The 15137-nt window shown below is 43.1% G+C and overlaps 1 protein-coding gene across 4 annotated transcripts in view; it reads right to left on the bottom strand.

Moving 5' to 3' along the window:
* Nucleotides 1–15137, bottom strand: part of ITPR2 (inositol 1,4,5-trisphosphate receptor type 2) — a 360382-nt gene that overhangs the window by 257867 nt on the left and 87378 nt on the right. For all 4 annotated transcript variants that reach the window (XM_043538510.1, XM_037915324.2, XM_037915321.2 and 1 more), the window contains exons 5-9: nucleotides 12228–12386; nucleotides 8156–8254; nucleotides 7534–7617; nucleotides 5045–5191; nucleotides 3461–3556 (exon numbers count right to left, since the gene is read on the bottom strand). In XM_043538510.1, the coding sequence (XP_043394445.1) occupies nucleotides 3461–3556; nucleotides 5045–5191; nucleotides 7534–7617; nucleotides 8156–8254; nucleotides 12228–12386 (585 nt within the window). The remainder of the gene's footprint in view (nucleotides 1–3460; nucleotides 3557–5044; nucleotides 5192–7533; nucleotides 7618–8155; nucleotides 8255–12227; nucleotides 12387–15137) is intronic.

Raw genomic sequence — 15137 nt, 5'->3', positions numbered from 1 at the left:
TCTTCTTATACTAGGCTGCTGGGCCCTGATTGTCACTCTAGGGTAGCTTGGAGGACCATCTTCACTGCCCTTTTTTGGGGCAAAGTGTGGCAGGGCCTGGTATATTCCGTCACAGTGCCCTATGTCCGTATGGGTGAAAATATCTAGAACCTTCTCCAACAGCAATGGAGTCAGATACCGTACCATGTCCTCCTGCCCTACCTTGCTCAATTCACACTCCATTTTGAAATCCATCCTTCTTACCCCCTTCCTAAAGCAGGGAAATAATCTGGAGGTGACCCAGCCGGGATAGGCACATGGAGTCTGCCTCCACCTACTGGAGCGGAGTTTTGCAGGTGCAGTCTCTCCATACTGAACAGATATTGATGCTCCTTCTTGCTCTCTCTCCTCCCTTCCTGGTTGTCCTCCTCTCTTTCTCTCATGCTGATGCTGCTTCTCCTCGTCTGCTCTCTCTCTGATTCCCAATCTGAAAGCGCTGGGCTTCCAGATGCAGTCTTTCCCTCTCCAGCTGTAGCTTCTTTTGCTCTGACCGTCAGTCTGTCCACAATTCCTATTGTAGCAGTGCGTTCAGTCTGGAGGCAGCATGGCTGCAGCCTCTGACAGCCTCCTCACTGCTTCCTTTTAGGGAAGTGTCTTCAAGAGTTCTCCCCGCCCACTGGATTCTCTGCAAGTGGACTGGGCATTCCCTGTGTTCCTGCAGCATCATTCCTTTTCCAGTCCTCAAAGTATAGCAGTAAATCTAATTGACTAGCTGGGCCTTTGTCCACTCCTCAGCATTGAGCTACCTTTCTTTGCATTTCTCAACCAGCTGACTTTTTTTTAAGCTGTTCATAACTTATTTCCCCCCACCCTCCCATCTCTCTTTTTGCTATCCCTTTCCTGAAAAGAGGAGGATTTTCTCTGGGCTTTTCCTTTCTACACTGCTTGCACTCAGTGCTGCTGTTGGCACTTTACTGGCAATTCCCCATTGTCATAGACAGCGCACGCTACCACCACATAGGCCACAGTTTCAGGATCAACTTGAACCTTTGACCTCCCTCCCGGTCTTCCTTGAGGGCTAAGGTTTCAGTCTCCCAGCCACCACTTATCTCGGGCAAAGACCTATGTCTCTCTCCTCCAGACCAGGGATTTAGACTTTCAGTCCCTCTGCACTTCACTGTGATTTCCCCAGCAGGTCTGACCGAGGTCCAGCACCGGTGGTTAACCTCTCTCCAGAGGATACAATAGTGTGTACCGGTAACCAAACAGCCTTCACAAAACAAAATACATTTATTCTGAGGGTAAAAAGCAGTACAGAGGGGAAAAAATGTTCCTATACTTGTGCTAAAAGCTTACCAGAGGCCACACATCAGTCTTCTGGGCCCTTTTAAGCCAAAGTCCTTCCAACCCTTCTGCAAAGTTTCCCAACCCCCACCCAAACAGAGACTCCTGTTTACTGAATTAAAAAAAAAAAAAAAAAAAGAGCCCTGTGCCAATTTAAACTCAGCCTTTTTATACCAAAAGCCCCTTCTTTGTCTGTTGGTGGCTGGAAGACCCAGTATCTGCAAGCCAACCAAGCGGTGGTACCTCTCTGGAGGTGTTCACAGTGTTAATGATTAGCCTTAATCACCCCCTGCGGTTTTTAGTTCCTGGAGGAGCTGCGGTAACCCGTCCCAGAGTTCCATACTATCCCGGGTCCACAATGATACATAAACCATTCATAAACTTAAAACAGTATGGTTCCCAAAGACACTGCAGGCACTTGCAATATCTGTCTCAGGTACCTTGCTCCACATTCACCCAGACAGGGAGTTTAGGTTTACCAGGGTCCCAGTTATACTATGCACAGTTTATACCAGAGCTGTTTAAAAGGCTACTAACTTCAACTGCTCTTAAAGTATAAATAGGACTGGTATCTGTAATGTCCTGGGGATAACACCCTTCGTATTCTTGACCTGGGTTTGGCAATAACTAGATATGAGAATGCTCCTGATAATTCACAACTGGTCTCAATCTGAACTCAGTGCATGTCAGGACAGGATTCTGGGAGTTATGGCAGTACTGCGTGGATATAAGGACTTGCCTACACACAGAGAAGTGGCTTAACTTACACTGGTTTAGTTCAAGCAGTACAACTTGTATGTGTGGACTCTCTCATACTGGTTTAAAACTGGTTAAATGGAGTATAGCTTGCACGTGAACATTTACAAGCACAAGCTATTTTGCAAGCACAAGCCAAATTGATATAAGCCAGGTTTAAATTGATGTGAATGTCCACATATAGCACTGCACTGGTTTAACCAGATCAATACGAAAATCATATCTTTAATTATTATATCAGTACAATGTCACATGTACAACCAGGCCTAAAACAGCACATAAACAGGATCAATAAAGCTCATAACTACTTCAGTAAGACAAACTCCAGATCACAACTGAGGAAGCTTTTCAGTGACTGCTCTCCTCCAGATTTTTCCAGATAGTTTTTGGGTTTGCGGTTTTTTGTGTTTTTTTTGGCGGGCGGGGGGGGGGGGGCGCAGGTGTGTGTGTGTTGCAAGATATTTTGTTGCTTTTGGGGGGCAGATAAAACACCACATCAGAACTAAAGTTAATTTTAAAAAATGCTCCCACCCTCCCCCCCAAAAATAATTGTGGAACAGTCTGGTAGGTGTTTGGGAGGGATGTTTTGTGGGGGCAGGGGTTATTGGTCAAAATTCAAAATTAACTGAATTTTAAAAAACTTCAAACCAGGTCTAATGACAACATATTATTGTGACACAAATACCAGGCTATCATGACCTAACAAGTTTGTCCTTCAAGACAAGCTCTTACAGAGCACAATTCTAAGACACCTAGGGCCAGATTCTCAGCTGGGGTAAATAGATGTAGTTCCATTAACTTTATATCACCTGAAGATCTGGCCCCTAGTTTTCACTAGCATGATGGGAATCTTTTTCAACCCAAAAAAGAAAAGAAAAGAAAAAAAACCACCTAAGGGCTTCTCTTTTGTCAGCATCGCATACAGAAACTGCATTACTGTTCCTTCTCCCATTTCTTTGATCAGCCTCAGTAATTATCCTGTGTTCAGTTGAACTCAGGAAGCTTTAATCTGTATGCAGCTGTCTGGGCCAGCAAAAATTAATATTGGACTTATACTAACAACATTCCCAAGACCAAGGGGAAGCAAGGACACAGAAATAAAAAAAAAAAAAAAATGCAACAATCTTAAATCAAAATACGGCGATGAACATCAGTAGGGTTTGCACTGGTGTAACTGGTGACAAAATCTGACCCAACAGTGAATGGCACAGTTGAAACTAAAGACAGAAGTTGTCCTAAATCAGCTTACATTTGTCCAGTAATAGAGAAAACTCTGGCAGTTCTGAATTAGAAGAATACACAGCACAAGGTTGCCTGGAATGTGGGGATCACATCCAGTTTTGTTACATGCTTCCACTTATTATTTAGATGCTGTTCTTACCTCTGCAGCTAAGTAGTTCCCAGTGGCTAGATGTTTAAATCTGAACAAGCTATTCCACTGTCCTGCCCCTCCACGGCATGGATCATGATGTACAACCTACAGACAGAAATACAGATTATTAGTCATACCAGCCATCATGAGGACCACACAAATACAGCCCATTCAGAGAAACTGCTGTCTTCATTATGCTGAAATACTAATTCTACTATAGCTGTTGGGGTGCCAACCCTCCAGGATTGCCCTGGAGTCTCCAGAAATTAAAGAATAATCTTTAATGAAAGATTATGTCGTGTGATGAAACCTCCAAGAATACATCCAACCAAAACTGGCAACCCTAACAGCTAATGCTGTCAATATTCTTTACAACGTATATTCCATGATGATAAAATATTTTACTACAGGGTGAAATTCTATGCTTACACTGAATCTGCCACAGATCATAACTACTTACATTTATATTTCACTGCTTGCAAGGAAATGTGCCTCCTATAATGTGTGAATCTAGAGTTACTCCATTTAATCCAACAGAGTAAATGGAACTACTCCACATTTACATGGGTATTGCTAAAATCAGATTACACTGTGTCTCCTTCTCTTATTAAAAATTTCTGTTGCTGAAAGAGAAGTTGGTCCAATAAAAGATATTACCTCAGCCACCTTGCCTCTCTCATATCCTGGGGCCAACACGGCTATACCACCAATACAAACAATAAAAACTGCATAGCACTTTTTGCAAAAAAATCAGGATGCTCTGGATATAGGACCTCCGGATAATTACATTCTGTCTGGCCATATCTCCTCACTGTCAGTTGAGCTAGCCAGGGTATTCTTTCCTTTATGTCTTCCACGGTTTTGTAGCGTTACTAACTACTTTCCAATTTGATGTTGCCTTTTTTCTCATTAACGAGTTAAGTGATCCCTAGATATGCAGGGCCCACTCCTGCAGTCCCTACCCAGGCAAAAATGTGGGTTTGCTCAAGAAGCCTTTTGTTTTCACAGTGTAAGGTTTGTCTAGCAGTTTAGGATCCTTGCACAGGGTGGAAGTAAAGGTTTTAAGACGTATCAATTGCCCCATATTCTTCTATCAAGAACAAAAACTCCTGCTAATCTTCTAGGCCCTAATTCAGCAAATCATTCCTATTCAGCAAAGCCTAACTGTAAGCACATGATCTGCTGAAGAGGAATGGTCTGAATCAATTTGCTGAATTAGGGCCCTACTCTATTGCCATGTGTCATTAATGGCAAATATGTGCATCCCATGAGATTCCATATATACCTACTTTGGCCTGTTCAGGAGAAGCAGTGTCATTGCACTGACTTTGATAAAGTTGCACCATTTATGCCAGGTCTGAATTTGACCCTCCATTACTTTGCTTCTGTGCAGCTATCTATGCCAAGAAAACATCTTCTCACCCACACAACTGTAGCAATAAAGCATCTCTTAAATGTTCATCCTACACAAACTGCTTCATAAAAACAAGAATAGTTACTGGGAGGTATATGGTGATACTATGGCCAGGAATGATGCATTTTTACTGAGCACTGCCCTTTGCATCCTAAAATATTTATAATGGGCAAAAATACCTCTATTTCCCACAGTGCTTTAGAACTTGTTGCAGAAGTGGCTGACTGACGCAATGTTGTACGAAGGAAAATATGTTGTTTCTTCTCATATTCATCACAGGTCAGAAACTTCTCTTGCTCTGCATGGAACAGTCTAACAACATCCCCCTAAAGGAACAGGGAAGGCAAGTATTACCAAATGGAAGACAAGGTGATTGGAAATGCCGGGCCAGAGTTTGATCCATATGAATCCAGAATCTGAGCCACATGAATCCACTGACATCAACAGAGTCCACGTGACTTTTCACTGCTGTAAATGGGACCTTTGACTTCTTTTTTTCCTATTGCTGGGGACTCATGGAAAGGGGAGAACACATCCTGGTTTTGCAGGATGTAGACAGGTTATGACTCAAAAGTCTATCCTTACAGAAACCCTGTGAAACGTTAATGAAAATAAAATCTATTTCAAAGCATGACAGTGAAAAGATGACAAGTCAACCTTGGGGTGATTTTTAAGTTTAAGGAATTTTTTTAACTGGTTTTCTATTTTTGATTAAGCATAGTTAGTGCTTGGTGAAAATGAATAGCTGGCAGCACACTCTAGAATTGTGAATAAGGCATATTGTAGCCAGGGGTTGTACACGCTTCCCCCTCACACAGTTCTGCCAATGCACCTCAACACAGACAGCAATACCCAGTTATTCCTGTCCTAGGCCTTTTCTAACACAGACTGCTAATTATGTTGAATTGGGCGTTGGTGCTGTGATGGAGAGTTATGTTCACTGCAGAGCTTGCCAAATGGCAAGCCCTTGAAATCTTAGATGCTTTTGACCCTATTGATCATATCCTTCTTCTTAACAACTTATCATTTGCTTTTGCAACTCTGTCCTCTCCCAGTTCTCCTCTTGCCTATCTGATTGTTCCAGCAATGTCTGTTTCGATGGGGCCTTCTCCATCTCCCCTATCACTTTCTGGTAGTGGAGAGGGGGCTTGATCCTCTTCTCCTCTCCCCATTCTATTTTTAGGGGATCTCACGGGCTCACCTGGCTTCAATTACCATCTTTATGCTCCATTCCTGACCTGTCCTCCCCTCATCTCAGCATCTCTCTCCCCGACACTTCCTCGTGGATGTCTTAGCATCAACTGGAACTAAATCTGACTAAAGTTGAACTTTGGATCCAATCCTCCATTGTCTTATACTTTGTGTGGTCATTTACACCTCTGCCAACTGCATGTAAACTGCTAGAAATTCTGATCTGGCATCGTGTCAAGTAGCCTAGGAACAAGTGTAAATTACAGCATAAGGTTCCAGGGTGGGGGAGGATCAGGACCTTGGTCTCTCTCCCCCAAAACTTTACAGACTCCCTGCACTTTTTCTGTCCTCCCTGCTACTCAGTGTTAACTTTGGCTCCTCCTTCTCCTTTGCCCCACACATCCAAGCTGCATTGAAGTCATGCTATTTCTTCCTCCTCCACAACATTTTAAAGCTTCCACCTTCTCTCTCCACCCACCCAGCTCAAAATTCTTATTCCAGCCTCATCACCTCCCATCCTAACTACTACAACATCCTCCTCTCAGCACTCCCTAGCACCTGCATTGCCCTCCACCTCTCCAGATCAATGTCCTTGCCTGTTGTAACCTCTCTTTCATTCTGAATCCCTCCAGTGGTTTCCCCTTTTCCACTACGTCAGACTCCAGCTTCTTGCTCGCACTTCACAAGTCTACCCCTCCATGTTTATTGTTGTTTGTTATACTGCTCCTGCGTCCTGCCCCCTCTGCTGTGCTAACAATGTCGGTCTCCAGCACCCGCTTCTTCCAAAGGCATCTTCCTGCTGTCCTCCACCTCTCCTGTAAGCATGAAACACCCTCCCCAAAAACAGTTCTGTAAAGCACCTATCCTTTCCTCCCTCACATTCCTCCTCAAAACCCACTGCCACCATGAAATTGCCTCTTGATAATGGCTAGTTAGGGAGCATGTGGGGACTGCTGCTATTAATTTATTTAAAATAAAACTGTAAGCGATTCAGAACTCTCAAGTTGTGCACAACGTTCGCTTTTATAGCATCATCATTCTATATTAGGTGCTCTCACCATCCACGCCCCACTCCCTCCTACTACCGGTTACAACTGCTTTCTGTATCTTGGCTGAAACTAAGAGGGGGAAACTGTTCAAGGTAGAGACTTAGTCATGTGTTTGTACCATATCTTGCCCTGGGAGTCCTCAAGTTTGATGGGGGCCTTTGGGATATACTACAATACAGATAAAAACTTTAGAGTAATCAGTAGTAAGCCAGTATTCTTCCTTTGCATTATTATATAGGAGTGGTGTGGGAGAGCGGTGGAGGATCCTAGATAATGCAAGATAGCTATGGTTGTTCCTGTAAGGTGGTTTTCCGGGTCCAGTTCTTTGTAATATTTCTCTTAGGTGCCATTAATCTGAATATGGCATAACTGTTACAAATTTTGAAATTCAATACAAACAAGATTACAAAAATGTGACTCATACTTACTCCTTTAAGAACGTCTTCTCTGTAGCAACTGTATTTCATGAATAAAGTTATTTTCCAGCTTGTGTTGCAATTAACAGCATTTACCTGTTAAAAATATATATACACCTATAGGTTGAGGGTGTTTGTTTGTTCTTTTAACACTGATTTAGTCTTTTAAATACATAAAACGGTACAGTAAGATCTTTTTGTTCTGGGTAATGGGGTCCTGGTCCATGAATTGGGTTCCCATCTAATACAGTAACACTAATAAATAACAATGGATGGCAACGATGATGATGAATATAGAGTGGGCCAAATGTTTACGACTGGTTATAGTGCTTACTAACAGGAGACCCTAAAGGCCTGATCCTGAGAGGTGCTAAACACCTGCCTCACCCATTAACATCAGTAAGAGTGTCTGGTACTCAGTAACTCCCAGGAAGCTGTCAGTGCCTTGCAGAATCAGGCCTGTTTTGCCTTTAGGTTGTCAAGTATCTGGGCCATTCTCTCAGGGGTAGTATCAGCAGTGTTAGAGTTGGTGCATGCTACTGGCTTTTAGCCCATGCTGGAGCCGAGCATACCAAAAAAAGGAGGAAGTGTACACATTCTGAATTGCCAACTGCCCCTCTTAGGCTGAACTCACCTCTTTGCAGCCTGGATTATCTAGCAGCTCTATATTGCTGGCATGCAGAGGCTGCCCCGCGTTGACTGGCATCAGTACAACTTTGTCTCCCACAACTATCTGGAGGCCAGAAATAAACGACAATTTAGTCACATGTAATTATCCAATAAAATGGAGCAATGCTACATTTTTTAGGGCTCAGTGTGGATGATGCTCTTGGACCTATGCCTGGCCAACTTATTCTGAGGACAATTCAGAGACCATGGAATTTTTTTCACCCAGGTAAGCAAGTTCATCCCCAGTGAGCAGCTCAAATTCAAAATGTCATCCCAACAAGTTTCAGCACCCTCAGGAAGCTTGCTGCTTGATTCAGTAAGGGATCTGTAGGTGGAAAAATGGCCCTATGAACCTATCAATTCCATGTCTGTAAAAACAAACCAATCCAGATAAAAACTGCATTAACTCCTGCTCTTCATTCCCATGCACTGCCAGTCAGATGGTAGGTTAAACTTGGGAAAATAGTCCAGAGTTTGAAAGAAAGATCCCTCTCCAACCCTTGCTATCAGCCAAAATTCTCCATCATTAGGTCTTTGATTTCACAACAGCCTTAGAGGCTTGGGGCCAGGTTTTTTTGTTGTTGTTTTGTTTTTTTGGCCAACATCAGATCAGCCTAAGTGAATGGTTGTTGTCCAATCCGTGAAGCCCCCGGCCTGATCTGAGTTAGAACAGCCTAAGGAGTGCTCTAACTTACCTCAGCTGGCTATGGGCCCTAAAGGATCATATACCAACTGAAAATCAAATCATGGTCTGCCCCCTGTCCTGAAAGGCATCTACACAATGCGGGGTGGTGATCACAGATGCCAGCTATGCCAACTGATAGATCCCTCCCTCTTGGAGGAATTGCCAGCCAGTCAGCTACAGCCAGATTCCAGCTCTTGTGCACTGCCAGAACTACACAAAACAGCCAGATCTGGGGAAAACAACACGGAAAACAGTCTCCAACCTAAAAAACAACAGATTAGTGTGACAAGAATTCTACTCACACCTAACGAAGGAAATACTTTAAATCCAAGTAGAACAACACTATTAGCCTGGCTCATACTTTGGTGTTGATGCTTGGATTTGGTTTTGGTGTTCACAGCAAGTCTAAGCAAGCATATAGACAAAAACTAGGAAGTGACTACTAAAAATTGTGATCCGTGTCACGAGAAATGCTGAGAGAGCCATGCTTTTTGGAACACAAACACACAAAGTTGATGTCTGCATTTGCTAACTTAATGCAACTAACACCACATTGGGCCAAATTCATCCTTCGTGTAACTCCACTGAAATCAAAGCCAATGAATCTGGCCCATTGGTGGGGGTGGGGAGGTGAAAACAAGTTTCAAGTTGTTTAACAATAGTTAAATAAATACTGGTAACAAAACAAGGTGTCGTCATGCTCAGAATACATGTCAAAATCCTAGCAGATCCAAAACAAGGAAGTTTACTAAAGGAATCCAAAACAACGATGAAAAAAAGTGCCTTTAAAGTGCATTACTTATGCAATACATTCCTGCATGCCATGCTTCATACAGACTTTACTTACAGCCATGTAAGAAGTTAAGATCAGACAATTCATAAACCAAAATAAACCATCAGGCTTGTATCCTGCAGGATTGAATCAGGACTTCAAAATCCATTGAAAGTACAGCTGGATTATAACAACAACAAAATTACTGAGACAACACATAATCAAGTATCCCATTTTTAAAAAAAGGAATTATTCACTGAGCACCAATATCTAACTTTACATGGGCGTGGGAGGTCCAGAAGTAAGGAGTGGTACACAGCTGTGGCTACCGTAGGCACAGATTTGGAAAGGAACTAACTCCTACAAACATCTGAACCAGTTTAGTTTTATTTCTCACTCTCACTTTGTGTCAGTAATTAATTAACGAGTCCCTGATCTAAACTCTTTCACTTTCTAACCCAAATAGGTATCTTCTATGGTCTGATGCAATTCACCATTAAATCAATGAGAATCTATCCTTCGACTTTAATGAGAGCCTAAATATGTCCCTACAATCTCTGGGCCAGATCTCAGGGTTCAAAGGCTATGGAAAGCTGATTTAACAGGGCATCTGAAGATCCTCTTGCAAAGACCAACCACCAGATCTATGCAACCCTCTTCTGCCCAGCCCCGATGCAGTTGCTAGAACATCTAACTAGACTGCTAGAATGTATTATGTAATATGGTTCAATCACTGTGACAAATATCTATGGAAGTGCTCCAAAGAAGTCAGTGTAAGATCAAGTTAAAATCTTTTTATTATTATTATTTTTTAAAAGAAAATCTCACAATGCTAAGCATCCACTATTGTAAGCCATGAGGGTAATATTTACTTATGCTAACTGAAAATGTGTTGAAATGCAAGTAGGGCATAGGCCTTGAAGCCTAAACTTTAGGCTTCATATTAGCTAAAGTTAAGTTTGTTAGTATGAGTGAATAAAAAAGTATTAATAGTAGTGACACAAGGCATAACCTTGGGTCATATAGTAAATACGTTTTTGTTCTAACTGGTTTTAGCAAGTGTTGTAGGGGAATTTTTGGATCTTTTGGAATATTGATAACTGCAGAAATTTGCATTGATGCAAATGATCATTATAATGTTGTTTGATATTAATAGCCAAAAAAGAAGGGGAAAATATTTGGGTTCTGGGGTACAGATAATTAAATACGGCAGCTGAAGAACACACATGGTAGAAAGGTGGATTTAATATTAATTAATATATTATTATTTACTATAAATAGGGTAGCTTCCAATTTATGGAGAGTTGCAGACACCATCATACAGAGCTTAAATGAAGGGTCAGATCATCCCTTGGTGTCTTTTCATCTTAGGAATGTGAGCATAAACGTAGAGTTCAGTTGTTAGACTGTAATGCTTTAATGCATGCTTGCTTTAGTTTTAACATATAATAAAATATGAATTTCATCCTCATTGTATCACTCACGGTTCTTAAACTGAATTTAAATTTATTGCCTATAACCAAATCAAGGATCCAGCCTTGGGCTTATATTATTTTTTACATTTTGCATCTAAACATATTAATGGGAAAATCTGAATCAAAGGTTACAGTGTGACCTATCAGACAAATCAAATACATTCTAACAACTCCCTCTAGCATACTTGATAAACATTTTCCTCCAGTATATTGTCATAAGAAACCATTGCCATCTAAGAAAGCACGACTGTTTGTGGCTACTGCTGATGAGAGATTTGCTTAGCACTTCACAAATGAAGAGCCTGCCTGGGAATCCCCAGTCAGGTCTGCAATATGAAGCTGCCAAACCTAGAACTTGGCCCTGTCAGAAGTGGATCTGAACTGGCATAGTGGATGTGAAACCACGATTTGAGGACTGAGTTTCAAGCTTAGCACACAATTCTCTTAGATCTCGAGTCATGATCTCTACTTAAATTCTATCTTTAGCTAGCATGTAAAACTCGCCTGGACTCAATAGTAGGATCATACTAGCTAGAGATGGAAAAGACCCACCCGATTATCAAATCCAATTCCCTCTCAGAGTTGGGCAGAGTTTTCCTGAGAGGGCACAGGGAATTCAATGCATGGAAAAAGTGCAGCATATTTGCTAGAAAGCTGCTCTATGGACTTGAGAACAGAATTTTGCCCTTTATGCTGAATGTTCTTGCTTTTTGTGAGTTCATTTCAGAATCTACGGGCTCTTTTCCTATATTTCCCCCCCCCACATCCCCCCCAAATTTCAGTGGGATGGACTCTCACCCAGTGTAATTCAGTGTAGCACCACTGATGTCATTGTTACACCAATTTACACCAGCTGACACTCTTACCCACTGTGCATCACCAGTGTAGAACCAAACCCTGGACGTTATCTTCCCTCTTGCATTTGAGGCAGCATTATATATTTATTTATGTACTGTATATTCAGCAAAGACATTGTTTAGACATAACTCTGTGTGCTTTTTGAGTCCTGATTTATGCCATTAACTAAAAAATTCTTCTCCTTCTTCTTGCATCCCTTTGCTTTCTCCCTAAACAACTTAGTTGAGATTCAGTATTTTCCACCTACATTGTCACCTTCGCTCCTCAGCTTCCAAAATGGCTGGATGTAAAACCAGGACCCTTCGTTCCCCGCAGCATCCAGAGACACCCGCATAGCATTCTTCTCCAAGAGAGCTGGTAACCTCTTATTGACGGTGAGATATTTGTTGCTTTTTATGTGCAGTAACTGTCAATAACAGAAATAATTAGGGTTCCTCCTACCTTTCTGTCAGGAGTTTATTTAAAAGCTTTTGGCAATTTTTCATAACAAATAAACGAAGACAAAAATCAAACCAGAAAAGAGATCAAAGTACATTGGAATAAACCAAGGAAATAGTTACTGTATAAGATCCTAAAGAAAACAGTGTAGTGATCAGTTATACATGTAGTATATATACCCTGCTCACAGTCTGGCCAGTGCAGGGTGCCAATCCGGACCAGTGAGGGGTGTGTTCATCACCCTCCTCCTGTAACCCTGGGTGCCTCACAATGCTTTGCTGCTGTAGCCCCCAACCTCAGCTGCTCACCAGCAGCCTACCAGCATGCAGGTCACACCCTGAATGTCTGTGCGCTAGACAGCCCTGCTTCAGCGGCTGTGATCTCGGCAACCCCCCAGCAGCTTCCACCAGCTTTGGTTACAGCCAGCAAGAAGACTCCCAGTCCCATATTTTCACAAAACCAATGTGCTCGGCAATGTCCAGCTCTCCCCTGGATGGTCAGAGAAATATGGTTCATTTGTTCCTCCAAAGACACAAAAACACATCACAGTTTAACTTAACTGGTGTGAATACACCCTTCCCTTCAAAACACACCACTGAGTTGGTTTGTAGTTAATAAACTTGCTTTATTTTACAATAGGACATAAGTGAAATGAGATCAAGTAAAAGGAATAAATTCAGAAAGGCTTACAAGCCAATAAAATGAAAATAAAAGTCTAAAACTTAACCTAGCAAGATACAAGCTTTGCTCAAGTTGTTTCTTTCATCTGTCAGTTCTTTTCCCAGCTGTGGCAGACTTTCCCTCAGTCAGGGTCTTTCTCAGAAGCACAAGGGGCTGGTTTCCCTTGTCCTCCTAGGTGAAAGTTCTTTGCCTAAGCAGGTTTCTGACCTATATTCAGTTCCAGAGACTTCACCCCACCCACACTTGGTTGAAGGACCCATCTTTCTCAGCTTTCAAGAGCTCTGGCTTCGTGTGTCTGCCTAGTGATGGATGCCTAAAACAGCTTCCTGTCCTTGCTTGTATCTCCCAAAATTCAACGACCTTGCTTCAGGAGGCAGGAAGCCCTCCTGTGTGCCCAGCCTGCTGTGCCCATCAGTAAGCTGACCTCATGCTGTTCTTCCATTCCTGTGGGCTGCCTCTGGTATATAAATGGGGCTTCCATTGTTTTGAACCTACCATGCTTAATTTACAAAGAAGCCAGGTAAATAGCTTTCCCCAGACCTCCTCCCCCAATCCCACTTCTGTCCGGACAAGAACTATTCCTCCCTTTGTTCAGCCGCACACTTTAAAACATAATATCAATAAATATCCATACTTCCTCCTATGGTATTAATACCTACATTTTACAATTATATTAATCACCATTGTGTTACAAGCATTCAAAAAAGGCTTTATATGTAGGGACCTACCAAAGTCAGGGTCCATTTTAGTCAATTTCATGGTCAGCATTTTTTAAATCGTAAATTTCATGATTTCAGATATTTAAATCTGCAATTTCACAAAGTTGTAATTCTAGGAGTCCTGACCCAAGAAGGAGTTGTGAGGGGGTTGCATGGTTATTGTAGGAGGGGTCATGGTATTGCTACCCTTACTTCTGCGCTACTGCCATCAGAGCCGGGCAGCTGGAGAGTGGTGGCTGCTGGCTGGGAGCATAGGCCCCGACTCCATGGGTGCTCCAGAGCTGGAGCACCCACGGGGAAAAATTGGGCAGCTCCCCAGCCCGCCCCGCCCCCCCCTCCAGCTCACCTCATCTCACCTCTGCCTCTGCCTCTTCCTCTGAGCGTGCCTTCCCCGCCTCTCCTCCCAGCACTTGTTGCTGCAAAACAGCTGTTTCGTGGTGTAACAAGTTGTGGGAGGGAGGGGGCAAGGAGGGGAATGCAATGCACTATACAGAGGAGGGAGGGAAGAAGCATGGCCGGGGATTTGGGAAAGGAGTCCAGTAGGGGCAGGGACGGGGAGTTGGGGCGGGGACTTTGGAGAAGGGGTTGGAATAGGGGTGTGAGCACCCACCGGCGCCAGAAGAAGTTGGCGCCTATGGCTGGGAGCCCAGCTCTGAAGGCAGAGATGTCTCCAGCAGCAGCACAGAAGTAAGGCGGGCCTGGTATGGTATTGCCACCCTTACTTCTGCCCTGCTGCCTGCAGATCTGGGCCCTCAGTCAGCAGCTGCCACTCTCCAGCCGCCCAGCTCTGACGGCAGCAATGCAGAAGTAAGGGTGGCCTGGTATGATACTGCCACCCTTACTTCTACACTGCTGCTGGCAGGGTGCTGACTTCAGAGCTGAGTGCCTGGCCAACAGCCACCACTCTGCAGCCACCTAGCTCTGAAGGCACCACAGAAGTAAGGTGGCAATTCTGCTACTCCCCTAAAATAACCTTGTGATCCCCCTGCAACTCCCTTTTGGGTCAGAACCCCCATTTGAGAAACTTTCTCCCCAGTGTGCTTTTACCCTAGATGATACAGATTTCACGGTCCGTGACACGTTTTTCATGGCCAAGAGTTTGGTAGGGCCCTCCTTATATGATACACTAATATTGTATTCAATCCATGGATTCAATTGCTTACTATTTGAGGTTTAGATCCCCCTCCCTGATCTTTATAGCTCAAATAAAGTTTCAGAGGGGTAGCTGTGTTAGTCTGTATCCACAAAAACAACAACGAGCCTGGGGGCACCTTAAGGACTAACAGATTTATATGGCCGTTCTTAGTTGGTGGAGTGAT

This window comes from Chelonia mydas, chromosome 1 (genome assembly GCF_015237465.2).
Source record: "Chelonia mydas isolate rCheMyd1 chromosome 1, rCheMyd1.pri.v2, whole genome shotgun sequence".
Taxonomy (NCBI): Eukaryota; Metazoa; Chordata; order Testudines; family Cheloniidae; genus Chelonia; species Chelonia mydas.
This window is presented reverse-complemented; position numbering and strand designations above follow the sequence as displayed.